The sequence below is a fragment of the Desmodus rotundus genome, chromosome 4 (assembly GCF_022682495.2).
Source record: "Desmodus rotundus isolate HL8 chromosome 4, HLdesRot8A.1, whole genome shotgun sequence".
NCBI lineage: Eukaryota > Metazoa > Chordata > Mammalia > Chiroptera > Phyllostomidae > Desmodus > Desmodus rotundus.
Window position 1 is genome coordinate 39,668,985 of NC_071390.1, and position 27,959 is coordinate 39,696,943.

A 27,959-nucleotide genomic window follows, 5' to 3' on the forward strand; every position below is an offset into this window, starting at 1 on the left:
GGTCCTCTTCCACGGTCACACAGCTTTTGAAAGAATTCATTTCCTTGAAGCTGTACAAGTCATGATACCTCTATCACATCTCTGTGTTCCCTTCACAGCATAAATCAATTATTTTTTTGTCAGTGCATTCCTTGACAGAAGGAACCCGGCATAGAGATTTGGCACATAATTGTTAAATGAAACAATAATTACTTTTAGCTATTTGTGACCCACATTATTTTCTTTATTAGTGTGTCAGCAACTTGATGGCGGAGTCTTGAATCATTCATGTGTATAGGAGGCGAGGGGGTCCATCCCAGGGCATGGTTTAGCATTGCTCAGTTAAAAACAAAAATCAAACGGGTGCAAGAATTAAGGTGGGGTCGGGAAAGCCGAAGAGGCTGTAGCAAAGCAGAGTGAATTTGGGAAAGGTTAGGCTGGAAGGAAACAAGAGAAGCCAAGAGCCACTAAGTCCCAACAAGGTTACACCTCCTCACCTGACGTCAGAAGAGGCTTCAAGAAGCTCAAGATTAGCTTCTCGCGGGAGAAAAGATAGATCGCGAGAAAGTGTACGTCAGCGGGTCACCCGCCTTCCCTAAGCCCCACCCACAACCCGTCCTCACTCCCACCTTGAGCCACCGCGTGTGACGTCGTGACGCGTGCGTGGCCGCGGCGCAGGGGGCGGGGCCCGCGGCGCCGGAGGAGGAAGTGGTGAGGTTGTTGCTCCTGCTGCTGGCTTGGCTGGCGCCCGGCTCCCCGGACACGGAGAGGAGCCGCCGTCTCCGTCGCTGCTTTGCGCTTCCCTGCTGTTCTCCATGTGCTTCGGCGCCGTCGCTCCCCTTCCTCAGGCCACCTCTCACGCCGGGGTCTATGGAAGTAATGGAAGGACCCCTCAATCTGGTGAGTGGCCCACGGAGGGTCGCGTCCGCCCTCGGGCTCCTTCGCCTTTAAGAGCCGGGTCTGATTCCCTTGGTGCCGCTGACCCTTGAGGCCAGGAGGCGGGTTTGGCGGGGGTGGCCCTGAGGCTGGGGGGCGCAGGCGGGCGTGGCCCCACAGCTGCTCCTGGCAAGCAGTCCCATACTTAGACCCCCTCGGGGAGCCCGGGGAAGCTCCCGAGCCCGTTTCCCGCCGCCTCCCGGCGCCCCCTGCCGCAAGGCCCTGAGCGAGGGGCTTACACCAGCCGGGGCTGCCACTTCAGGCCAGAGGAAATGCTTCCAAGCGCCACGTAAACACCTCCCTGCAGCCTGGAGAGACACTGAAACCGGTCAGGGTAGAAATGGTGTGTAATACTGGGTTTAACTTCCAACACAGAGGGTCTGAAGTCTGAGAGACTCCCCACTTTGGAGAGATGAATACCCCTCTTCACCCCCATTTTTCCCTTCATTCGTTTGTCATCCTCATTCAGATGCATCAATTGAAAGTTTCCCTGCTCCTCGAATTTGTTAGACAGGGTCGTCCCTGTTAGCTCAGTTTCATCACTTTAGGCATCATGAAAATACGGTAGGTGTTGGCCTTTCTCGGAAAAGGTGCTGGGAGTTCGTTTATTGTGTTTTTAGGCGTTTCAGGTGTTGCAATTTAAGCAACATTGAACGGAGAAACGTGTTCCTTTCTGACTGGTTACTGCATCTTCTGGTTTCCCAGAGAGAGCATCTATTTTGTATACAAAAGTCAGATTACTTAAGGTTGCAGACAGAAGGAACTTTTAAGAGTCACAGGTTTGAAATTAAATTGCAGTGGTAGACATATGGAGCATTTATTTCTTATGTTGGAACTCTGAACCCTGAGGTCCTGAAGAGTCCTGGGCTGGATTGAAACCAGTCTGTAGAGAAGCAGTAGAACCTGGTAGTTTGAGAGCATATATTCTGGAGCTAGACTGCTTGAATTTGAATTCTGGCGTTGTCACTTAAAAGCTGTGTGCCCTTAGGCGTGTCAGTCGACCTAACTTTGCTGGTTTGTTATGATTAAAGTAGCAAATAGGTAGGTACAAAGGGCTTAGAACAGTACCTGCTACATAGTACAGTGTAAAAGTTAGCTTTTGTAACTAGACCATAGCCCCTTAATTTAAACTCTCACTTGTAAAAGTAAAAAGGTTTGGGCTTGTTGAACTCGAAAAGCGTAAGATTCCAGGACCTAAAGCTGTGGTTCCCAAGTGACTGGTACCAGGTTAGCTGCTCTGAGAAGCACTTCCCAGTTTTATCAACGTGAGCCCTTCCCCCATTGGTAAGAGTTGTTTACACTTGAAAGAATTGGACTAGATTTGTGAGTTTTTTTAACCAGGGAAATTTCTTGCACTTTTCTTGTTTTTAAAGTGAGATATAGTTCGCAGTGAAATATAATGGATGGCTCAATATTGAAACTTAACAGGAATGTTAGAAATAACCAGCAGTTTACACAGTGCTCCAAAGTTCAAGTGTCCTTGCAAAATGACCATTGGTTTAGTTCCAGTTAGCTTTACTTTATTTGGCTGCAGGCTGCAGCCTAATCCCAGCCAACTCCCACTAGTGTGTGGTAGTTTATGAGAAGAAAGGAACTGGGTAAGCATTGTAGATGGAGCAGGAGAATCATCAGTTTAGGGAAATTTAGTTAAATGGTGGTGATTTAGTTATTAAAAGCCTTATCTTTTTATAGAGGAGAATTTTGAACACAGTCTTGTTAGGCAGGCTAGCACAAGTCAGTAGGTAATCCAGCCATAAAATTTGTGGGCAAATATTAGAAATTTGGCATCTTGAATTCTTAAACCATTTGAGTCTGAAAGATCTGAGTTAGAGCTTAGCAGTTTATTGAAGGATAACAGTAGAACAGAGGTTAACATTTACTTGAATTATTTTAACTGTGCTGTTAAGTACCAATGACAGGCCTCTGAATTTGTTGTCACTCAGTTTTTCAAGACCGTTTTTTGTTTCTTTGTTTGTTTTTAAGACTATCACATTCTTTCATTGAGCAGATAGCCAACTTAGTATTCAATTGACCTAACATGAGAAATAGTTCTCAATGCTATGATTTCACGAGTGCCTTTGAAAATGGCAGTAGAGTCTGTGGCCATACCACGCCGAATGCGCCCGATCTCGTCTGAAAACGTCAGTGGAATATACAAGCTTTTTCTAATGACAGAGTGTAGTCCAAACTTCCTGTATAAGGACCATTACAATACGTAGATTTATAATCATCTGTCCTCAGAGCATCCTTGGAATTTAGAAAGAACTGCTTCCCCATTTTACAGATTAAAAAAGCCTCAGCTGAGAGAAGTAGTTACTTAGACCAGTGACTCAAACGCATTTTGCATCATCACTTATTTTGATATCATGACCTCTTTCTTGCAAGGCTTGTGCATCAGTGTACTCATTATTTTCATTTCAGTGTGGTCCTTATTGATAATTGAACTGTATATTCTGTGTCAACACTTAATTAGTGCCTCTGCTGTTGTATTGATTCTTTTGTTAGGTTTGCTGTAAGGGCCTGAAAGTTTTGTTTCACAAGTTTTTTTGTCAATTTTTAATATGGGAACATAATAAAAAATTACTGTATATTTAGGTATTCCTTTTGATACATCTAATTTTGGCATTGTGAGTGCTGGTTTCAAATGTCAAAACTTGTGAGATAACTTCTAGTTCTTTGGTTGGTTTGCTGGCTATTTAGGAAGTGATGTCAGACCTTAATTTATACGTGACTGTTGGCTCATGCTTTGCTTACCTACTCTGTACACTCAACTGACAGGGTCCATGTGACTCCATGGCCACAGTTGTACTCTGTGTTTGGGTCTTAACAGTGCTGAGAGTATGTTTGTTGAGTAGTTGAGTTTGCCTCATTAGGGGTCAATTTTTCTCATCTAAGAAAAGGAATCAGCTATGGTCCAAGAATGGCCTTGTACACACTTAGAATCTTTGTAACTATTCCATGTTAATTATATTGGCAGTAAAATCTTTATACGGTTAAAAAAAAGTTAAAAAAAAAAAAAAAAAGCTAGTTGAACATCTTCCTTGTTGCCCTGGATATTTCAAGGAAAATTCATCCTGTGTCACAAGCTAGCCTGAGCTCATTGAAGCGCTCTGGGGAAAGCTGGTAGAGCACTAAAACCTACTGGACAATTACTAAGTGCTAGGGTTGATGTCAGAGACTTTATGTTATTTATTTTGTTTTTTAGTACTCTCTGAGATATTCCCCACTTTATGATGAAGACATTGAAATGCAAAGTAATAGCTGATAGTGGAATTTGAAAGCAAGATTCTAAATAAAATGTTGACCTTTCTATCAGGTCAGTGTTTGCCCATTTGTTTTGCTGGTTTCACAATGGGAAATTTATAGATAATGACCAGTACATACATACATATGTGTGTATTACTGCAAGGCTTCTACATTATGGATGTGCCTCAGGAACGGTGTAAAATGCAGGGACTCTCATAAATCTCACCCGAAACAAAACAAAAAACGGAAGTTCTTTATGTGATGCCATATGTGTACATATATACATATATGTGTGTGTGGTGCTATATTTGATGCACTCTAGTATTTATTACTGGATATTTGAAAACATGCTGTTGTGACCTACTAAATTGATTTCACAACTCACTAGTGGGTTAGATCCTGTAATTTGTCTTCACAGCAGATGGTGGTGGTATTGAGAAAAAGCAAGCTAAACTGGAAACTTTTTTTTTAATTGATTTTAGGGGTGGAGGGGGGGAGAGAGAGAAAGAAACAACAATTTGTTGTTTTCCATACTTATGCATTCATTGGTTGATTCTTGTATGTGCCCTGACCCTGGGGATTGAACCTGCAACCTTGGTGTATAGGGACGGCACTCTTAACTAACTGAGCTACTCAGCCAGGGCTAAACTGGAAACTTGAGGATGAAAAAAAGATGCAGCAGAGCTGTGTGTGGGAGAAATTGATCCTTAGACTCAAAACCAAAAACAGGTCTTCCTGCACTTTCTAACACTGGAGCAGTTATCTTAAGTATAATTGCATTACATTAGTTAGATGGTCAATTCAGTACTTACTGTTTGGAGATACTACTTGCCTGTAGGAGACTCACAATAAATTGATTGGAAAAGGGGAAGTGAATCAGATTTTTCCTTCTCCATTGAAGACCCTCCCACAAGGTTTCGGAGTACATTAGATCTCCCTCTGCCACCTTTTTTGGTGTGGTTTGGGATGGCATTCCTTTTCATCTGCATGCAGCTTTCCCCAGGGACACAGAAGTATATGAAAAATAATGGAAGGTTATACCGTTTCCTGTTGGGAAAGAAGACAGTATTGAACCTGTATTTTTAAAGCAGCATGTAGAAGTAGAATGTACTTTTTGTTGAGGACTGTCAGTAATCTAGTTGTAGTTAGGATTTTTGTCAGTTGCAGGTGATAGAGACCCACTTAAAATTAGCTTAAGTTAATTTGGGGTAATTTATCAGAATCAAAATAAAGGGCAGGGCTACAATGTAGGTGAGTCTGGCAGTATGTAGGACCTGGTACTCAATTATAATCAGATTCTTCCTCTCTGTCTCTTCAGATTTGACTGTTTTATTCCTCTATGCAGACTTGTATTTTCTACCTGGCTACCTCCTGAATGTTGCATTAGTTAAAACCACTTCAGACTTTTGTGACATACTACCTAGTTCTAAATTTGAAAATCTGATGGAACAGACTCTTTAGGTGTCTAGGGGACAAGGTAATACAAGAATTTGGCAACGCGCATGGGAATATTATCTCTTATCTAGGAAGAAGAGCAGTTCAGAGAAGAATAGGGCCTGCGGAAAGTGCCGGTTGTTTCTGAGGAGGATTCAGCAAGGGAGAAACTTGTACAGGGTACACACAGTAAGATATTACTAAATCTGAAGCTGTTTTACTTTTTATAAACGTTTTTGAACATTTTGTAGTATTGAGCTTTCATTTTTACTTGGGAGAGTAAGAAAACTGGTTAAAATGTCCTACAGATTCGATGAATTAAAATAGTGAATGCAGTACACCAGCGATTTACTCTCTTCCCCTCCCTTTGTGTGTGTCTATATATAGTTATTTATTTTTTAGGTTTTAATGCAGTTTTTTCTCATATTTTCTCTGATGTACAGTAATGTTTTATTGGTATTACCAGTCTTTGGTTTTGCTACCAACCTTCAGCACAACCTCTCCATCCTTCCATCCATGTGACCATTTATTCATCCACCCAACCAACAAATATTACATATAATTACTATGTATCAGGTACTGTTCTGGACTTCAAGGGTTCAATAGTGAACATGGCAAGGTTCTATTCTTTCAGAACTTTTATTCCATGTATTTAGTTTTCTTTTCATCTGTTGTGTCTTCTTGCTCTGTTTTCTTTCTTTTTTTTTTTAAATTTTATTTATTTTTAGAAAGTGGGGGGAGAGAGAGGGAGAGAAACATCAGTGTGTGGTTGTCCCTCATGCGCCCCGCACGGGGGAGCTGGCCAGCAACCCAGGCATGTGCCCTGACTGGGAATTGAACTGGCAACCCTATGGTTCACAGTCTGGAGCTCAATCCACTGAGCCGTACCAGCCAGGGCCTCTGTTTTCTTTAACATCTTAAGCATGGAAAGGGTTTTTTTTTTTTTGTCTTTTGTTTTTGTTTTCTTTAGTTTCTTGGTATTGATTCCAATATATGGATAATCTTTGGGTCTGTTTCAGTGGTCCTGTTTCTCTTTATCAGTTACTGCTTCACATGTCTAGTAACTTTATCATGTCACATGTTCTGGGTGGTACATTGTAGAGACTCTGAATTTGTCCTCTTTTTTAAAGAGTGTGAAGTTTTGTTCAGGTTGCTAGTTAAAATACTGGTAGGTCACCTTGATCCAGCTTAGGTTTAATTTTAGGCTTTATTAGGGTGGGTCTCTTTGACTCATAATGCCTAGAGTGTAGTCCTTACTCTCAGGGCTGGAGTCTCAGGTGAGAGTGCCAGGTGTTCACGCTCTCTACACACAAACTGTAACCTGTCTCCCCAGCACTGTGTGGCTTCTGAAATCTCTGCTCAGAGCTTCTGTTTGACCTCCTGGAATTGTGCCCTGTTATCATGCAGTTTAGGATTTTGGCCAAGGACCTGAGAAGTTGCGGGTGGCGGGGGGGCGGTGTTTGTTTTAGATTTTATTTATTTATTTTTGAAGAGAGGGAGAGAAACATCAATATGTGGTTGCCTCTTGCCAATCCCCAGCTGGGGACCTGGCCGCAACCTAGACATGTGCCCTGACAGGGAATCGAACCAGCACTTTTGTTTTGTAGGCCAGCACTCAGTCCGCTGGGCCCCACCAGCCAGGGCTAGAGAAGTTTTTTTGTTTTTTGTTTTTTAAGAGGAGGGAGGGGGAAGGGAGAGAGAGTGAGAGTGTCAGAGAGACAGACACATCCTTGTTTTTTCCCTGACTAGGGGTTGAACCCGAAACCTTGGCACATCAGAAACAAGCTCTAAACAACTGAGCTATGGGCGAGGGCCAAGTTTTTTGTTTGTTTGTTTTTTAATGTATATTTCTTGGGTGTCTCTACTACAGTTCCTTCCAATCCTGCAGTCACCTCAAAGTCCAGCCTTTTTCTTCTGCTTGGGTTTTATTTTCCTGCACTCCATTTTTTAAAATGCCCTCAGAAAGAAAGCTAAGGGGAATGTAGGTTTCATAATTTGAGCAGGAAATTTTTGTGAAATGTAACCTATTATTTTTTGTTCAGTTAACTGCTGTTTTTATATTTTGTCCAGTTTTATAGTTGTTTACAGCTAAAGGGTAAGCCAATGCAACCTGCTCCATCATAGGTGGATCAGAAGCCCAAATTTCCATGAAAATTTCCAAGAGATTCTCAAAACAAAGTTAAATCAGATTACTGTAAACTATAAATGTCAGAAAGTACTTTAATATGAGATTGTGGTGTCACAGAATCTAATATTCAATATACAGTGATAGGGTATCACAGTCAAGTGAGGATTGGCCAATCACTGCTTTTCCTGTTTAAACATTATCTACTTCTAAAAAGGATTTAAAGCATCTTAGAATAAAAGACAAATGCCGATATTATGCTATCTACTCCTATATAACAAATTATCCCAAATGTTAGCACTTAAAACAACACACATTTGTTATCTCACAGTTTCTGTGTGAGGAAAAATGGCATGGCTTAGCTGGGTCCTTTACCTGAGGGTCCCTCACAAGGCTGGAGTCAAGGTGTCAGCTGGGGCTCAGGTCCCATTGAAGGCTTCACTGGGACAGGAGCTGCTTCCACGTTCACTCATAGGTTTGATAGCAAAATTCAGTTCCTTGAGCACTTTTGGACTGAGGATTTCAGTTCTTTGCTCTCTGTTGTCAGGCCACATTTGTTTTCCTCCATGCGAGGTGTTGTTCTATAGGGCAACTCACAACATGATTGTTGGTGTTACTAAAGTGAGCAAGGAAGAGAGAGTGCTACCAAGATGAAAGTGATAATCTTTTGTAACCTAATCACAGAAGTGACATCCTATATCACTTCCTATGTCACCTTTGCTGTATTCTATTTTTCAGATGCAAGTCACTAGGTCCAGCCCACATTTAAGGAAGGGTGATTACCTAAGGCTGTGAATACCAGGAGGCAGGGGCAGTAGGGGCCATATCAGATTACCACAATGGTTTGTAGAGAAGCTAAGAAAATAAGTACAAAAAGACCCCCAAAGATCACAAGAAAATACCCTGTGGGACTACATCAAACTGTAAAGCTTTGCACAGCAAAGGCGATCATCGACAAAATGAAAAGGAAACCTATCAAATGGGAGAAAATACTGGGTGAGCCAAAAAGTTTTAGTTTTTTTCTGTAAAAGATAAATTTGTTCATTTTCACCAATAACTTTATTGATTTGGATATTTGAGTGTGTTGGCTATCTCCTAGTATTGGCTTCTAGTGGTTAGAGGCCAGGGATGCTGCTAAACATTTTCCAATGCATAAGACAGCCTCACAACACAGAATTATTTGGCCAAAATGAGTACCAAGAAACTGTATATACCACTTTTGACGTGTTCAATCGCAGCAGCATCTCCACACTGCACAAATTTTTGTGTTTCAGCTACCTTTCTTGAAATAGTAAAGCATAATATGCCGAAAATACTGCATATTTTCTTTCATCTTCAGTATTAAGGTAGCTGCACAGAAATTCATGAATTTTGATAAGCTTTTTAAAAAGATTTTTTTTTATTTTTACACAGGAAACATCAATTTTGTTGCCTCTCATGTGCCCCCTACTGGCCTGCAACCCAGGCATGTGCCCTGACTGGGAATTGAACCAACCACCCTTTGGTTTGCAGGCTGGCGCTCAATCCATTGAGCCACACCAAGCTTTTTTATTTGTAAATGCACACTGATATGACAGCTGTCACAATACAATCTTAACAAAATTGTTTTGAATGAAGTTAAAGACAACTAAGTGCTACTAGAGCCATCTTACAGAAAAAATAACAAAATTTTTTGGCCAAACTAATATTTATAAATCATGTATCTGATAAGGGGTTAGTATCCAAAATATAGAAAGAACTCATTCAGCTCAGTAGAAAAAACAAACTGATGAAAAAATGGGCAGAAGATCTGAATAGACAAAAGAAAACATACAGATGGCCAACAGGTAAATGAAAATACCCACAGGGTCACTAATCATCAGGGAAATACAAATCAAAATCACAATGAGATGCCACCTCACACCTGTAAAAATGGCCAGTTACCAATAAAACAAAAAATAACAAGTATTGGTGAGGATGTGGAAGAAAGGGAACCTTTGTGCACTATAGGTGGGAATGTAAATTAGTGCAGCCACTAGGGAAAATAGTATGGAGGTTGCTCAAAAAATTAAAAATATAACTACCACATGATCCAGCGGTTCCACTTCGTGGTATTTGTCTGAATAGAATTAAAACATTAACTCCAAAAGAAAAATGTACTGCCACCACCCATCACGTTCATTGCAGCGTTGTTTACAATGGCCTGAGTGTCCATCGATAGATGAATAGATAAAGAAGATACGGTGTGTGAGTGTAGAACAGCACATTATTAGGCCATAAGAAAGAATAAAATCTTGCAATTTGCCAGAACATGAATGGACCTGGAGGGCATTTATTCAGAGTGAAGTAAGTCAGACAGAGAAAGACAAATAACATGTAATTTCACTTCTGTGTGGAATCTAAAAGAAAACAAACAAAACCCCCAAACTCATGGATACAGAGAATGGATTGGCAGTGGCAGAGGTGGGGAGTTGGTGGGGTAGGCAAAGTAGAAGCTCAAAAGGCACAAACTTCTAGTTAAAAAAGAGTCAATGGATGTCATGTACAGCATGGTAACTGTGGTTAATAGTATTGTTTTGCATATTTGGAAGTTGCTAAGAATAGATCTTAAAAGTCTTCATCACAAGAAAAATCTCTATGTTAATAGATGTTAACTAGACTTCTTGTGATCATTTCACAATCCAGGGTGGGGCAAAAGTAGGATTATAGTTGTGAATATGCAAAATAGAATTTATTCTTGTATTGTTATTTTTTATTGTATTTCATATGAACAACTATAACCTACTTTTCCCACACCTTATAACACAAGTATGAAATCATTGTTGTGCACCTGAAATTAATATGTCAATTATACTTCATTAAAATTGTTTTTCAAGAGTATCAACTCTATTGACCCATTTTTATTTCCCTAGTTGATGTATAAATGAGCTCAGGGTTTGTTTGTTTTTTTTAACATTCTGGATTTCTTGTAAAGTTGTATAAATCAGACTTACAGAAAACCAGTGTTTTTTTCTAGTCTTAATTATCTTTACCATTCTAATATGTCACAGTGTACTAATCGTTAGTAGTTGCTTCCCTTAGGATTATATATATTTTTAACTGAGATATAACTGACATATAACATTATAGTAGTTTTAGGAATACAGTGTAATGATTCAAAAATTATATATATTACAAAATGATCATAATAAGTCTAACATCCATCACACCATGCACAGTTACAAAAAATGTTTTTAGGTTCCACAGAAGTGAGATCACACGTTACTTTCCTTCTCTGTCTCCTGTCACTTTAGCATAACGCCCTCATGTTCCATCCATGCTGTTTCAAATGGCAAAATTCCATTCCTTTTTTATGGCTAAATAGTATTCCACTCTATATACACAACCACATCTTCTTTATCCATTCATAAGTCTTTTTAAATTGCGCACTGATCTGAGTAGTGTGATGAAATCTCATGCCTTCTCATTCTGTTTTGCCCAGGACATGAATCATTTCTTCAGCGTATTTACACTGTACAGGCAGGCATTCACTGCTTGACGATGGGGATAGGTTCAGAGAAATGTGTCAGTACGTGATTTCATTGTTGTGCTATCATCATAGAATACACTTCCGTACACCTAGATGGTGTAGCCTACTACTGTAACTTACGTGCGGTGTGTTCATATGACTGGCACTGCAGTACTTTTGTTTCCACCAGCATGTACCACAAGCGCATGAGTAACGCTTTGCACTATGGCTTCACTAGGTGGTAGGAACTCTTCGACTCCATTAAAATCTCTTGTGACCACTGCCATATGTTTGTGGTCTGTCATTGATCAAAGTGATGTTACACAGCGCATGACTGTATTGAGATGGTTTTTGTCATTCATTTTGTTAATGTGTATCACATCGGTTGATTGGTGAATATTGAACCACCTTTGCATCCCCGAAATAAATCCCATGTGATAATGGTGTATGACCCTTTTAATGTGTTGTTGAATTTTGTTTGCTAATCTTTTATTGGTGATTTTTGCATAATAAAAACTTTATAATTATAGTAGTAATTTTTTAATAAATTAAAAACCCATTGCCCTGGCTGGTGTAGCTCAGTGGTTGAGTGCCTGCCTGCGAATCAAACAGTCGCTGGTTCGATTCCCAGTCTAGGGTAAATGCCTGGGTTGCAGGCCAGGTCCCCCTTGGGGGAGGGGGGGGGGCGTGTGAAAAGCAACCACACACTGATGTTTCTCTCCCTCTCTTTGTCCCTCCCTTCCCCTCTGTCTAAAAATAAATAAAATCTTTAAAAGAAAACATTAAAGATTTTAAAAAAATAACTACTACCAAAATAAGTTTCCTACAATCTTTAGTTTTAAAAAGCAGTTTATTTAAAAGATTTTATTTTAGAGAGGAGGAAGGGAGGGAGGGAAACATCAATGTGAGAGAGAAATAGTGATTGGTTGCCTCTTGTGCATGCCCCCACTGGGGACGAAACCACGACCCAGGCTCGTGCCCTGACCAGGAATTGAACTGGTAACTTTTCGCACTGCAGGATGACAGCCAACCAGCTGAGCCACACGGTTAGTTTGGAAGGCAGTTTATTTAGTCTCGTCTCCCTAAGTACATTGCAAACTTTTTGATGACAGGTGCTTCCAATGCTTTTATTATCTTTTAAATAGTTAATTTTGACCATACTCATTTTAGAGATGAGAAAACTCAGTTAAGAAACCCATTCATGTGTGTAATGAATTTTCAAGCTGCAATTTGAACCTAGGTAGTTAAGCTCCACCCAGAGTCTGCACTTTCTGGGTGTGTAACAAGAACCTAGTGGGAGCTCTATATTAAAAAATATATATATATTGTTCAATTACACTTGTCCCTGTTTCTCCCATTACTCTCCCCTGCCTAACGCCCCCTCCCCCCCCACTGTCCCCTGCTGCCAGAACTCTATTTTAATACAGAATTTTATTCCTCTGGTGCCAAGTAGCCTAGAAGAGGTGTGTATTTTTAATTGAGATGTAACGCCTAAATTGGCAGAGTGACGAGAGTGGACATTACATGGTGAAGTTGAAGGGGAATCAGGAGAGCCATGAGATCTGTTCTCACCACTTAAGAACTTCTTGTTTCTTTGGTGAAACTATTGTTGCCGTGGAGCTGGAAGTTTAATTGGGAGCTTCACAAGTTGAGTTCAGGGTTGAAAGTGATTAATGGCATGAAACAGATGTTAGAGAAATAAAATTAGAGTGGGGTAACCTCAGAGCAGCCTATCTCTGCCCCTCAGTGTGTTTAGTAGCCCTCGGCTTCACCTTGGTAGAATCTCAAGCCCCGCTCCAGACCTACTGAATAACAGATGGCATTTTAACCATATCCCCAGGTGATTTGTATTCCATTAAAACCTGAGAAGTATAGGTCTGGTCCAACTCCATCTTACAGGTGGGAAAACAGGCCCTGAAGGATGAAATAACTTACACCATTTAGTTGGTAAGCCAGTGTTTAAGCCAAGAGCCCTAGATTCTTGGTAGCGCTGGCTCTGCACTGTGTCATCCATAAGACGTACTGTGAGATGTCAGAGAAGGTTTGTCTCTTATGTAGGGCATCCTTCAAAGTTCAGGAAGGTAAAGGCACCTGCAGATTCACCCCTTTTACCTTTTTTTCCTACCTAAAACCTTGTTGATTGAGTACCACTTGTTGATTGACTAGATTATCTGAACACATTCATTAGAAAAATCATGTTGATCATAACATAGCTTTCTTCACCATGTATATGCTCTTCCCGAAAGATCTGTATCACCTCTGGGCACTATAAAATACTGCTGTGTTCAGAACATATTTTTGCTCAGTCCAAGACTCCATGGTTAAAATTATCTTAAGCACCCAGCCATATATTGTTATCTATTCTTATTTTCAGGAGTAAATTGAGACTTAGAGAACTGGTTTCTAATTTCAGTTGCCAAAGTGATTCTCTGAAGTATTTTTTATGCATCATGAGTGGCACATTTTTCTGAAAAGCATGCTAGATTAATCACTTTACACCTGACAAAACAGATTTGTTTTTACTTTTTAAAAAAATTGCGGTGATGTAAAAAAAGTGCACAAAACATAAAATCTACCTCCTTTATCATATTTAAGTGTCCAGTTTCACAGCATTAAGTATATTCACATTGTTGTGAAACAGATCTCCAGAACTTTTTCATCTTGCAAAGCTGAAACTATAGCCATTAAACAAGAACTCCTTACTTTTCTCTTGCCCCAGCCCCTGGCAACCACCATTCTACTTTCTGTCTGTGAGTTTGACTACTTCAGGTATTTTATGTAAGTGAGACCATATATTGTTTGTCTTTTCATAACTGGCTTATATTTCATTATTAAGCTTAACGTCTTCAAAGGTCATCCATGATGTAGCATGTGTCAATTTCCTACTTTTTTTTAAGGCTGAATAATATTCCATTGTATATATGTTTCACATTTTGTTCATTCATATATCGATGCACATTTGGGTAGCTTCCACCTTCTGACAATTGTGAATAATGATGCTAAGAACGTGGGTATACAGTGCTTTTCACGTTTTAGAAAAGCTTTGCTAAGTAGTGTGTGAATTTGTTAGAGAGGAAAACATTACAGTAGCTATAGAAGACTTCAGTTGATTGTCTTTCTCCTTGCCTGCTGTTTAACCTTATGTAAGATATAACTTCTCTGAGTGTGGACCTCTTAAAAGAGAGGAGAATGCATTTACAAAGTTGTAGTAATTCCTTTTTTTTATTATATTGCATTGATTATGCTGTTACAGTTGTCCCAATTTTTCCCCCTTTGCCCCCCCTCCACCCAACATCCCCCAGGCCCTCAGGCTATTTCGGACACTATTGTTCATGCCCATGGGTCGTGAATTGGTTCTTTGGCTAGTCTGTTTACTGTATATCCCCATGGTTGCTCTGTAACTACGTATTTGTACTTATTTTATTAAGTATATTTTATTGATTATGCTATTACAGTTGTCCTATTTTTTTTCTCCCTTTCATTTCCCTCCACTCTGCACTCCCCCACCCTGCAACACTCCCCCCTTAGTTTATGTCAGTGGGTTGTACATGTAAGTTCTTTGGCTTCTCCATTTCCTATGCTATTCTTAACCTCCCCCTGTCTATTTTGTACCTACCATTTATGCTTATTATTCCCTGTACCTTTCCCCCCATTCTCCTCCCTCCCCCTCCCCCCATAACCCTCCATGTGATCTCCATTCCTGTGATCCTGTTCCTGTTCTAGTTGTTTGCTTAGTTTGTTTCTGTTTTTGTTTTTTTTAGGTTCAGTTACTGATAGTTGTGAGTTTGTTGTCATTTTACTGTTCATAGTTTTGGTCATCTTCTTTTTCTTAGGTAAGTCCCTTTAACAGTTCATATAATAAGGGCTTGGAGATGATGAACTCCTTTAACTTGATCTTGTCTGGGAAGCACTGTATCTGCCCTTCCATTCTAAATGATAGCTTTGCTGGATAAAGTAATCTTGGATGTAGGTCCTTGCCTTTCATGACTTCCCCTCCCAGGCCAGTCAGTTTCAAGGACTGACTGTGACCACTGACCACCAAGCTCTGCCCTCTGTGGATGATCAGCTGTGTGGGTACAGAGTAGAGGTGCTCCATCGTGGTCTATAGCTGTCCACTGGGTGAGCTGGCCCTACGGTTTTCCCAGTGGTACAATCAAGGTCAGCCCCCACCTGTGTTTTGCCAGGACCACTGTACCTGAGCTATAAAGCAATCTGAGATGGCTGCTACTTGTGCTGGGCTTGGAATTTCCAGGCAAAGCCAGTTGGTGAATCTAGGCTAGTTGGTGCTAGTGGTGGGCCTGGGGCCACTTAGCAAGAGTTATGGGGCTGGAAGCTCATGGAGGCTGGCTTTTTGCCTGTTTGGTAGGATTTAGGAAGTTGCGAAGCAGGAGCCAAGACCAGCCATTCATATGGAAAAGCAGCTTGAGTGGGCCCTGTATCGGTGGGAGGGAGTCACTGGGGATCTCCAGGGTAGTGCAAACAGTGTTCGCCAGGTTGATGGTGTCTCAGATATGGCACCAGCTTGCTGGCCCTGTAGCTGTGTTGGGGGGAGGGCTCAGAAAAAGGGCAGTGGCCTCTGCCTGCCCCTCTGTCCCCCCAGCTCCTGCCTTGATGCCAGATATTTCATTTTCTCCCTCCCTGCCACTGGTGCTGTTCAAGCTGCTAACCCAGTGCTGGAGCTCAGAGGAAGTGAGTTTGAGTTTGTGTTGGGTTCTTTAAGAGGAACTGCTTGGAACTCCAGAAGCTTCTTCCACTGACTCAATCCTTTCTGGTGTTTGTAGCCAGAAGTTGTGGCAACTTACCTTCTTGGCACTGGAACCATGGTTTGGGGTCCTGGTGTGTGGCTGGGACTCCTCATGACCAAGATATCCCTCCCAAATTTTTATCCACCAAATGTGGATGTGGGACCAGCCTGTTCTGCATCCTACCAGTGGATATTTGTAGTTTCTTTAATTCCTTAGTTGTCAGACCTACATTCAACTCAATATCTGATGGCTCTGAGGGATGGTTGTTCCATGTATTAGTTGTAATTGTGATGTGGCTGTGCGAGGAGGTGAGCCGTGTTTATGTAGGCCCCCATCTTTCCCGGAAGTTGTAGTAATTCTTAATGTATAACAGAGAAGTAAGGAGGCCAATGACCACTCATTTAATCCATTTACCTTTAGGTTCGGGAGCACTTCGGTCATTTGTTCTCAGGACTTTTGAGTTTGTCTTTGCTGTTTGATGAGCTGTACCTAAGAATATCTCCACTGTAATATTAAATATAGGTACCATTAATTTTTCAGCTGTACAGTGTACACATTGTATATTTTAAAAACATAAACAGTAACTTTAAGGTTGAAAGAAGAATGAGTTGATACAAGAGAAGCTTGGATCTTACTATTTGGTAAGTAATTTCCTGATTATAGTTGTTAAACTCTACAAACTAGTCAAAGTGTCTGTAAAATAACTCTCATTTTGAAAGAAACTTATTAAAAATCACACATTTTGAGTAGCAATCTATGATTGTAACTCTTGGTCAATCTCTGAAGAGTTGAAGAATGTTGATTACTGAAGGAGTTGAAGTTCTGGTGTTAGTTCCTTTCTAGTAGAGTTGAGAAAAGCGGCCCATCCTTTCAGATGCTACCTATTAGGGTTCCCAGCACAGATATAGCTGTAAATGGTTTGATGTGTGGCAACAAATAGTATTCATCTTCTTAAAAGATCTTTTTAAAAAATAATTATGTCTCTTTTTACAATTCAGAGTAACTTAGAAATGTTTGTTTCCTAGGCTCATCAACAGAGCAGACGAGCAGATCGTTTATTAGCTGCAGGGAAATACGAGGAGGCTATTTCTTGTCACAAAAAGGCTACAGGTGAGTATTCTTTTTAAGAAATTCTGAGTCCAAAACTGTAGGGCAGTTACTTTTTCTCCAGTATCTCTCAACACTTTATTTAGAACGAAAGTCATAGTAGTGTGGTTGCCCCTGCTGATCCACTGGAACGGAAGCTTGCATTATTTTTTTTTTAGTATGTTTTATTGATTATGCTATTACAGTTGTCCTGGTTTTTCCCCCTTTGCCTCCCTCCACCTGGCTCCCCCCTTCCCTTCAGCAGTCTCCTCCCACCCTCTTAGTTCGTGTCCAAGTGTTATGCGTGTAAGTTCTTTGGCTTCTACATTGCCTATACTGTTATTAACATCCCTCTATCTGTTATGTACCTACCCAGTTATGCTTCAAAATCCCTATACCTTTTCCCCCAGTATCTCCCTTCTCTCTCCCAGCTGAAAACCCACCAAATGATCTCCATATGTATGATTCTGTTCCTGTTCTAGTTGTTTGCTTAGTTTTTGTTTTTTAGATTCAGTTGTTGCTGGTTGTGAGTTTGTTGTCATTTTAATGTTCATAGTTTTCATCTTAATCATTTTCCTAAATAAACCCCTTTAAAATTTCATATAATAAGGGCTTGGTGATACTGAACTTATTTAGCTTTACCTTGTCTGGGAAGCACTTTATCAGTCCTCCCATTCTAAATGATAGCTTTGCTGGGTAAAGTAATCTTGGGTGTAGGTCCTTGCCTTTCATGACTTTGAATACTTCTTTCCAGTCCCTTCTTGCCTGCAAGGTCTCTTTGGAGAAATCCTCTGACAGTCTTATGGGAACTCCTTTGTAGGTAACTGTGTCCTTTTCTCTTGCTGCTTCTAAGATTCTCTCTTTATCTTTAACCTTTGGCATTTTAATTATGATGTGTCTTGGTGTGGGCCTGGTTGGGTCCAACTTGTTTGGGACTCTCTGTGCTTCCTGGACTTGCATGTCTGTTTCCTTTGCCAAATTAGGGAAGTTTTCCTTCATTATTTGTTCAAATAAGTCTTCAATTTCTTGTTCTTCCTCTTCTTCTGGCATCCCTCTGATTCAGATGTTGGCCCTTTTGGAGATTTCCCAGGGTCTTCTTAAATTCTCTCTCTCTTTCTCTCTCTCTCTCTCTTTTTTTTTTTTTTTTTGAATTCTTGTTTTTTCATTGTGTTCTGGTTGAATGTTTATTTCTTCATTATGTTCCAAGACATTGATTTTAATTCTGACTTCCTTCCCTTCACTGTTGGTTTCCTATAGATTTGTCTTTATTTCCCTTACTATAGACTTCATTTCTTCCCTTATGATTTTGCTTTATTCAGTGAGATCTTTCAGCATTCTGACCACCAGTGTTTTGAACTCTTTGTCTGATAGGTCGGCTATCTCCACTTTGCTTAGTTCTTTTTTCTGGGGTTCTGTTTGCTTCCTTCATTTGGGCCATATTTCCCTGTCTCCTGACTTTGGCAGCCTCCCTTTGTCTGTGTAGTGGGTAGAATTGCTTTGATTCTGTTTTAGCACACCTGCTGAATTGTATGGTGTGGAGCCTTGGGTGTTGGCCAGGACAGGGCATACTGGCTCTGTGTGGGGAGAGGTCAAAGTGGGGACAGTGCTGCTGCTGGCTGACTTCTGGGGTCTTACCTGGCCCTTGCCCGTTTCTAGTCACTTCACCCACTTCCTGTGTACGACTGGTGCCCTTTCAGCTGCTGTCCTGGTTGTGGTTCCCAGGGTGGGTGGGTTTGTGTGCTCCTCAGCTCTCCTGAGAAACTGGCAGTTTCTTCCACAGCCCCAACCTCCCCCCTGGGTTTACAGCACTTTCTTTTTCTGGCACTGGAGCCCTGGGCTGCGGAGTCTGGACTGGGACTGGGCTCGCTTGCTCACAAGGTGTCTCCTTGAGTTTTATCCACATGTGAATATGGGGTGGATAAAGGGGCTACCTGTCCCTTCTGTCACCATCGCCTTACTGCCTCTCTGCACAGATTCACTGTCTCTGCCCATCCTTCCTGTGTGGATGTATGTAGCTTCTATAAATCCTTGGTTGTTGGACTTCTGTACAGTTCTGGGTGTTTTTCATTTTTAAGTTAGTTGTGTTTATTCTTACGGTTGTGCTTTGAGGCGAGGTGTGTCTACCTGTGCCTCCATCTTGAATGGCAGCCTTCTTGAGCTGCTTGCATTGTTTTTTGAGTGTGTTGGATTCCCTCTTAACCCAGTCTTTCTTAACCATGGTGCACATGCCATGTTGGTGGATGGTTCCTGGACACAGCTTTCAGAGCCTGAAGGTGATCCTAAAGGCTGAAGTGCTTCCAGAAAGTCTGCTAGTTCATCTTAGTTATTATAGAAAAGGAGTCTGGGCTTCAAATAGTTAGCTATCTTAGGTTTGGAAAGTAATCACTAGTTTAATTCCAATTTTCACTGAGTTTGTTTTCTAAGATGTTGATAAGACACATCAAAACTCTTTTCTGCCATGGCTGGTGTGGCTCAGTTGATGGTGTGCTGGTCTGTGAACCCAAAGGTCGCTGGTTCAATTCCCAGTCAGGGCACATCCCTGGGCTGTGGGCTGGATCTCCAGCTGGGGGGTGTGAGAGGCACCTGATCGATATATCACTCACACATTGATGTCTCTCTCTCTTTTCTCTCTCCCTTCCCCTCTTTAAAAGTAAATAAAATCTTAAAAAAAAAAAATCTTTTCTGTGCTTTTTCTCTAGGTTCCTTTCTGAATATTCCATCTATATATTCATGCTTGTAATACCATGTTGGTGATAGTTTTATTTTAAGTATAAAATTTAGAATAATTGGCTTCTTATCAAACACCTGATTTTATCCCAGTCATACAAGCTGGCACACATTGAACTTAGATCTTCGGGGAGTGTTTTGTATTGGTTTTTGTTGGATGAATAACAAACCTAAAAGCTTTGGGGAAGGAGGTGTTTTATTCATGCTTCATCCAAAACTGGTGTAGCACCTCTCAGAGCAAGCCTTCTCATCTTTGTGCTGGAGGGAGGAGGTACTTGGCTTTCCCTACAGGCCAGCAGGATAATCAGAGCTGTGTTCTCTCCTTCATAGTCTCCCCTCCTGTGCTATTGTACTGCTAAAATCAGACCACCAAACCAGTGGACGCTGGTTTGTATAAGTCCTCTTCTGTCCGTTATTTTTGCCTATAAGTCAGTGACTTTTCAGAGAAAATTTCAAGTCACTTTTTTAAAGAATTAGGTTTTCGACTGAAGTGTACCTTTCAGCTATAGAGCCGAGCACATGGTATATACCCCACAAATCTTTAAACTTTTATGGTGAATTTTATGGGGGCTTTATACAACCTTAAACTTGGTAGCTAGTGCTCTTTAAATCTTTCATAAACCCTGTTTTGTTAGCAATCAAATTGTTAAATTTGTAGTCACTATAAAGAAAATACAGTGTACTGTATACTCTTTAAGAAAACCATGTTGTGGATGAGTGCCACAGGGAAATGACACCTTCAAATAACCCAGAGGGTCATGATTACACATGTACAACGTTAAAATAGAATGATTAGCATATTTTATGCATTGAACAGTAGGGTATTGTGAATATTTAAAAGGGAGAAAAGTTTCCTTCACTCCTAACCTACATCCCTGTCTTTATTTGAAGACTTAAAACTAATATTGGGCTTTAAACACATCTCCCCCCTTTCTCTGTGTCTAAAGTCTGTGACGTTCTCAGGAGTAGAAAAGATAATTATGGATATAGAACTTAAGTGTGGTTAGTTAATCCCACAGAGCCAATTTGATTGGGAGTTTAAACTTGGTTTAAACTTGTGTTACAGTTCAGAGTGGGGTTGTCAGTGTAATGCTAGTTTGAAAACTAACGCAATTGGAATGAGCTCAATGCTTTCTCAATTGACTGACATCTAGGGCTTGTAATAGTGGTGTTTTGGGAGGTGTGGATGTAGATGTATTTTGAGAGGAAGGAATTTAGTGCTTGGAAGTCATTTTAAAGATTTTATTTATTTTTAGAGAGAGGGGAAGGGAGGGATAAAGGGAAACATCAGCATGAGAGAGAAGCATGGGTCAGCTGCTTCTTGAATGCACCCCAACCAGGGACCAAACCCACAACCCTGGCATGTGCCCCGACTAAGAATCAAACCGGCAGCCCTTTGCTTTGCAGGACAATGCTCAGCTACCCGCGCCCCAACAGTCAGGGCTGGAAATCATTTTAGAGATAGGACAGGGAAAGGTTCATCGAAGAAAGACTGATAGGACAGAAAGCCTGCACTGAGAGCACTTCGGGCGAAAGAAGGGGCTCTGTGTTCAACTGTCGAAGGCCAGGAGATTCTGAGTCTAAAAATTTACCTTGAGATTACATAGCTAAGGAGTCATAGCCTGTATACTTCGTAGAGTTTTGATAGTGTTTGTTTTGTACATGTGTTGAAGTAAAGAAGTTACTTGATCTCTCTTTCCTGTTTGGGGCAAGGTAGGATCTACTCTTGAGGTGGACAGCGGCTGAATTAGATAAAATGAACATACGAGCATTCATTTGACAGATAAGCTGAGATACCAAATCTCAGGAAGGGAAAAGCTGTCTAAATCTGGCAGGAGGTGGGGAGGAGGAGATGTTCACATTTATCCTCTAATATGAAAAAAGACAAGTTAAGAGGGCACAACCTCCAAGGATTCAGTATTGTTAGAAAAATCTATTGCTTTAAACCCTTGAGTAGCAGCTGTAAGGGGCATCATAGTAGGGTAGGGGAAAACATGAAATTTCATAATGAATGCTGTTTGAATCCCAGCCCTGCCACCAACAGTGTTGCTTTAGGCAAGTTATATATCTTCACTGATCCTCAGTTTCCTGATCTGTACTTCCTGTCTTGAAAGGTAAAAGGTTATTGTGAAGATAAAAAATGATCATTTCTTCCAAACCTGGTACTTATAGTGTGTTCTGTTTCTTCCTTTTTTCTATACATAGCCATAGAATCAACAGTTTTAATTCATTCTTCCTGGCTACCAAATCATGCAATAAAGCCAACACAATTTTCTTCACTTCTATTCAGAAAAAAAATGAACTTCGCTTAATAGAAAAAGTTTTAATCAGTTTTTTATTCCTTCCTTCTGAAGACAAATGCACATAAGTCTAAGTGACATTTGTGACAAATTTATCTCAGTTACAGACTAGAGTTCCTGTCAACCTTCTTCTGTCCAATTCCTTAAGTGGGTTTAACTTCTTTCATAGCAAGAAGCAAAAGCTTAAATGGGAAGCTAATAATATCCCTTGACAATGTTTAGAACTCAGAATGAGCATTTCAGATGAGCAGGACCTCAGAGTACAGTGTTTCTGTGTATTTGGTTGCAAACAAGTCTTGACCTGCCCTTCCCATTACATCAGACTGTGGAGACGTGAGAATGATTCAGAACTCAGAGGCGGTGTTTTGCTCTGTGTGTCCAGATAGGCCGTACATTTGTACTTTAATACCAGATTCGTGATAGAATAGTAAGTGATGTTATTATTTTATTTTAAAAGTAATGGATTCTTCAGATTTTCTTAGTTCCTTTTTCCCCATCATTTGCTTAATACTTACTTTAAATATTAGCCTTGTGTCATAATTAAAGTAAGCACTTATTTGTTTATTTATAAAGATTTTATTTTTAGAGGGAAGGGGAAAAGAGAGAGAAGGAGAGAGAAAAACATCGACGTGAGAGAGATACATTGATCTGTTGCCTTCCGCACGCCCCCAACTGGGGATCTAGCCCGCAACCCAGGCCTGTGCCCTGACTAGGAATTGAGCTGGAGAATCTTTGGTTCACAGGTTGGCACTAAGTCCACTGAGCCACACCAGCCAGGGCTGAAAGTACTTTCAGTGACAGCGTGACTTCTATTGAATTCTTTGCTTTTTGACATCTCAGGTCCTTGGGCATCTTCTGTCTTGTTATAGTTTGAAGATCCTACAAAAGGAGGCATTCCAGTTGTTCTATGTTTGGTTTTGCCAAATTGTTCCATTCGTTAAGAAGGTAAATTTAAAGCAAACTATAGTTCAGACGAAGAGAAAAGTGTATGCAGACATAATGGGTGGGATGGCTAGGAAAATTCATCCACACTATCAGAGCAATATATGTAGTCATCAGAGTTAAATATGAACAAAAGGAAAAGGAGTAGTTTATGCAGCTGTACAGACTTAATATAAGAATAAAAGAAAAAATGTTGAGGAAAAAATGTAAGTGGCTGGAGCAAAAACTGTATAACCACCTCTGTGCTTTCTGTTGTGGAGGGAGCATCCAATTACGCTGTATCTTAAAGACTGACAGCAGTTCTGAGTCATGGACTGGGAAAATCATTGACATATTTGGATCAACACTAGACAGGTAGCAGTGCCTTGTAGTATCTGCAAAAAGGCGGGGGAAAGGGAACTTAATGTATGGATGAGGGATGCTGGAAAGTCTGTAGTAAGCAGGAGGTAAAGAATGAAGATTGAATACAATCTATTAATAGTTAATTTTATTTATACCTCATCTTGTTCCAACAGATATATAGAAGGCCTTAGAGAGGAATACAGCAACGTGTGAAATGTAATTTAAAATAATTAGATGAAGAATCCATAAAAAGATGAAATAGGAAGGACTGGGAGTTTAGTTCACAAAGTGCACCATGCATCCTTGCATATTTGATAGGAGAACTTGGCCTTAGCATTCTAGCAGTCAGCTCAAAGAGGAAAATTATGGGTTTTTACAGTGACTATTTAAATTTAAACAAATTAAGTCACCGAGGAACTGATCTTAAGATCAAAAAGAAGTTTATTAAGTTATTGATTGTTTATGGTTTCGTCAGTGACGTTATACAAGGTCTGTCCAGAAATAGTCCAGCCATTGTTAAAATAATGAGAACGGTTTGCCTGACATCTTTGTAACCTGGCAGCCAAGGAGAGTGGACTGGAATGCGCATGCATGGACAGTGACTTCACTGTTCTAGTCAGTGGGGCTGGGAGATGCCATCGAGTGAGCATGTGTACTGTGTGGCCGTCACATTCAAAATGACTCAGTGAGTAGAGCAATGGTTCTGCATCAAATTTTGTGTTAAGCTTAAACATTCCTCTATGGAAATGATTTGGATGAGTCAGAAGGCCACAGCTATGACCAGCTGCTGATTGGCAGCTTCATCACGACAACACGCCTGCTCATGTATCACGTCTCATGCAGAAAGAGTGTTTGGTGACAGCAAGTCACCCAGGTGACTCTGCACCCCTACAGCCCAGGTGTGGTGCCCTACAACAACTTCTGGCTTTTCCCAAAACTAAAGTTGCCTTTGAAAGGGAAGAGATTTCAGGCTTTCAGTAAGATTCAGGAAAATACAACAGGGCAGCTGATGGCAATTCCAACAAAGGATTTTGCAGTGTCTTGAACAGTGGAAGAGGCACTGGGAGAACCGTGTGAGGTCCCAAGGTGCCAACTTTGAAGGGAACTGAGGCATCATTGTCCTATGTACAATGTTTCTTGTATCTTGCATCTTCAATAAATGCCTCATTTTTTCTTTTTTTTTTTTACATGGCTGGAAACGTCCCGGACAGACCTCGTATACTGGTTTTGACAACTTGCTTTACAATAAATGTCAAGAAGTTCTTAGGGCTTTTAACTCCCTAGTTCCTAGAAGGCTGTTGGCATAGCTCAGAAATAAGTTGATAAGTTCTGTAGGAGGCCCAGATGATGGTCCCAGTATCGTGTGAGTGAAAAAATGTTGATAATCAGCTCTTGATGTTTTTGTGAGCATAACGAGTAATAGTGTTTTGATACATTCTTACTGAATTTGAATCCTCACTAATCCTATTTTCTGATTATGCCATCTTCCTTAATTGTGTGATATACAGGGATTTTAAAGAACAAACTCACTCAAGATGGGGGAGGGAATGTCTGCTTTTAATTACCACTGATGTGTTTTTGAGTTCCTACCTTGTTTCTTTTCAGGAATGGGATAACTATGTAGCGGAATTGCTTCTAAGTTCATCTGTTTGTCATATGAGGGGTATTAAAGCTCTTCCTTTGACCCGTTAATTATAAAATGATGACACTCGTTAATGTGCCTTTTTTTTTTTTTTAACCAGCATATCTTTCTGAAGCCATGAAGCTGACACAGTCTGAGCAGGTGAGACATTGTCTTAATATTTGCAGCAGGGTTTAGAAGGATTTTCTTGTGAAGCATTGTGTATAAAATAAAGCATTGTGCCCCTCTGAAAACACTATAGTCGAAATATAGAGTGAGGCAAAGATAGGTTTGCAGTTGTTCGTATGGAAAATAATAGAATAATTAATAAATAATAATATTAGAATAAATTCTTGTTTCGTGTACTCACAACTATAAACCTACTTTTGCCCTACCCTATATATAAAATGGGCGAGAGAAGAATACTTTAGAAGGGAGATTAAAACTAAGTGAACTGTTGTGGATGTACCAGACATGGTGTGTAGACACTCTGCCCTTTTTTCCTGGTGGTTACTGGGCTACGTACACACCTCGCATTGCCACTGTGCCCTGGAGCCCCTCTCGGCCTTTCCCCACGACCGGCTCGTCTGACCGGCTCACAGTAAGCGAGCAGGCCTGGGCAAGGAGAAACCCCTTGGCCTTCCCTTTGCTTGTCAAAGATAATGTAAATCTTTTTTTTTTCCTGAATTCCTATGCAAATTTGGTACTTTTAAATTTGTTTGATCAATGGCTTTAATTTTTCTTCTGTGTTTGGGGAAGGCCTCCCTAGGTTTTTAAAATACCTTTATCCAAAGATGATGTCCTGATTATGCGAGTGGCAGGTACATAGGAGGTGCTGGGTAAATGTGTATTTAATTGAATTAAGGATATCCTTTCTGTGAGTGAATGTCAGTGGCAGGGGGAAAAAAGCAGTTCCTTAAACTGAACCAAGAGAACCTAAAAGTCGAGTTCTACCTGCGCACTTTTCTTTGGCTGTATAGGACTGTTCATGTGAGCGAGCCTTCTGAAGGCCTGTCAGTGAAGACTTTTTAGCTAGTTGTAGAATTGATGCCTACAGAGGAAATTTTTCTGACTTTTAAGCTAAATATCAATGGCATTGCAGTGTGTTAAGGCACATTTTAAAAAGGTCTAATTCAGAATGTCGATTTGGAATTGGACTTCTGACTTCCTTAATGAATATTTTGTTTATATCCACAAGCTAATGAAAACATGTTAGCTTACCTAAAAGAAATGGTTATTTTGAAAAAATGTTGAGGTTCAACTGAATCGCAAACGTAATATATGAATTTTTAAGTGTTACTGGGTTATTCAGAAAGGAGAATCTTGGAATAGTGTTTTCTGGACATTACTAAAGAGGCTTAAAATGTTAAATTGTCCCTTTCTTTCTGTGTCATAGGCTCATTTATCACTGGAACTGCAAAGGGACAGCCACATGAAACAGCTCCTGCTCATTCAGGAGCGGTGGAAGAGGGCCAAGCGGGAGGAAAGGTTGAAAGCCCAGCAGAGCACGGACAGGGATGCCGCTGCCCAGCCTCAGGCATCTCACAAACCCTTTCCTGAGGATGCCGAAGGCCAGAGTCTCCTCCCTCACAAGTGCAGCCCTTCCACAGAGAAGCACCTGCCTGAAATCCAGGGGATCTTTGACAGGGATCCAGACACACTGCTATTTTTACTTCAGCAAAAGAGTGAGCCAACAGAAACGTGCATTGGAAGCAAAGCCCCGAAAGATGATAAAACCATTATAGAGGAGCAGGCAACCAAAATTGCAGATTTGAAGAGGCATGTGGAATTCCTTGTGGCTGAGAATGAAAGACTAAGGAAAGAAAATAAACAACTAAAGGCTGAAAAGGCCAGACTCCTAAAAGGCCCAGTAGACAAGGAGCTAGATGTAGATGCTGATTTTGTGGAGAAGTCGGAGTTATGGAGCCTGCCGCCACATTCAGAAACCGCGGCGGCCTCTGCAACCTGGCAGAAGTTTGCAGCAAATACCGGGAAGGCCAAGGATATTCCAATACCCAATCTCCCTCCCTTGGATTTTCCATCTCCAGAACTTCCCCTTATGGAACTCTCCGAGGATATTCTGAAAGGATTTATGAATAATTAACGTGGAAGGCCACAGAAGAAGGGAGAAGAGGAAATAATACTGTTAATCCAGAAGGGAGAAAAGGGAAAGCCGCGCGCAGGGGTATCCCGGAGAGGCTGCGGCACCTGGCGGGCGCACGGGAGAAGAGGCGTTGCCAGGGTGTGGGAAACAGTCACTGTGAAGCGCGTCGCGCACCTGGCGTACTGACTCGCACTAATGCTTCCAGACTTGGCAGGCACTCAGCTCTTGGAGGTTCACTTTCTCCTGATACAAACCAAATGGCTACCTGGAATAATTTTTTCAAGCAACAGTTTTTCTTATCTGCAGGGTTAAAATGTGTAAAAGTATGTTATGTGTAATTAATCTATAATGCCATAAACGATAATGCACAACCTAAATAATACGGTGACCTGCGGGGCTGCCTTACGTTTGAACATGCTTTCTATCATGCGTTGACTGTATGCATTTCGTTATGCACATTTCATTTGCTCATAAGGCGTGTCAGACACACCTTTCTAGATGAAGCTCTGTGTGCCACACTTTGCACTACTCATAACATAATGATAACCTCAAGACTATCAGGAGAAATATTTAAATTTCCATTTTATGAAGAACCAAATTATTAGTTAACGCTTTTTTAAAGAAAATTACCAGTTTACATAATTAATCAGGGTGCATTTTAAGTTCTAACTTTTTGTTTATTGTATGATGCATCATTTGAAAATACCAAGGAAATATCCTTTTGTTTTTAATGATGCATGAGTGGAAGTAATGCTAGTTGGCAGTATTTGATTGTAAGAAATCAATAAAGTCATTGTGTTTTTACCTTTGTTGAATGTGGATGCTACTTGAAAAGCAAGTTTTGTATGGTTTCTATGTTGTAAATTTTTAATAGGAATTTGAAGA

At 40.7% G+C, this 27,959-nt stretch overlaps 1 protein-coding gene across 2 annotated transcripts; it reads left to right on the top strand.

Moving 5' to 3' along the window:
• The first annotated feature begins 650 nt into the window (after window positions 1–650).
• NRBF2 (nuclear receptor binding factor 2) lies at window positions 651–27,876 on the top strand. 2 transcript variants are annotated; one of them, XM_024561142.4, is made up of 4 exons: window positions 654–879; window positions 16,978–17,062; window positions 25,092–25,132; window positions 26,367–27,876. In XM_024561142.4, the coding sequence occupies exons 1-4, from the start codon at window positions 850–852 to the stop codon at window positions 27,072–27,074; spliced, it is 864 nt and encodes a 287-aa protein (XP_024416910.1). In that variant the 5' UTR covers window positions 654–849; the 3' UTR covers window positions 27,075–27,876. The 2 variants fall into 2 exon arrangements, with proteins under 2 accessions (XP_024416911.1, XP_024416910.1); XM_024561143.4 differs by lacking the exon at window positions 16,978–17,062 and having other exon boundaries at window positions 651–879.
• The last annotated feature ends 83 nt before the right edge of the window (window positions 27,877–27,959 follow it).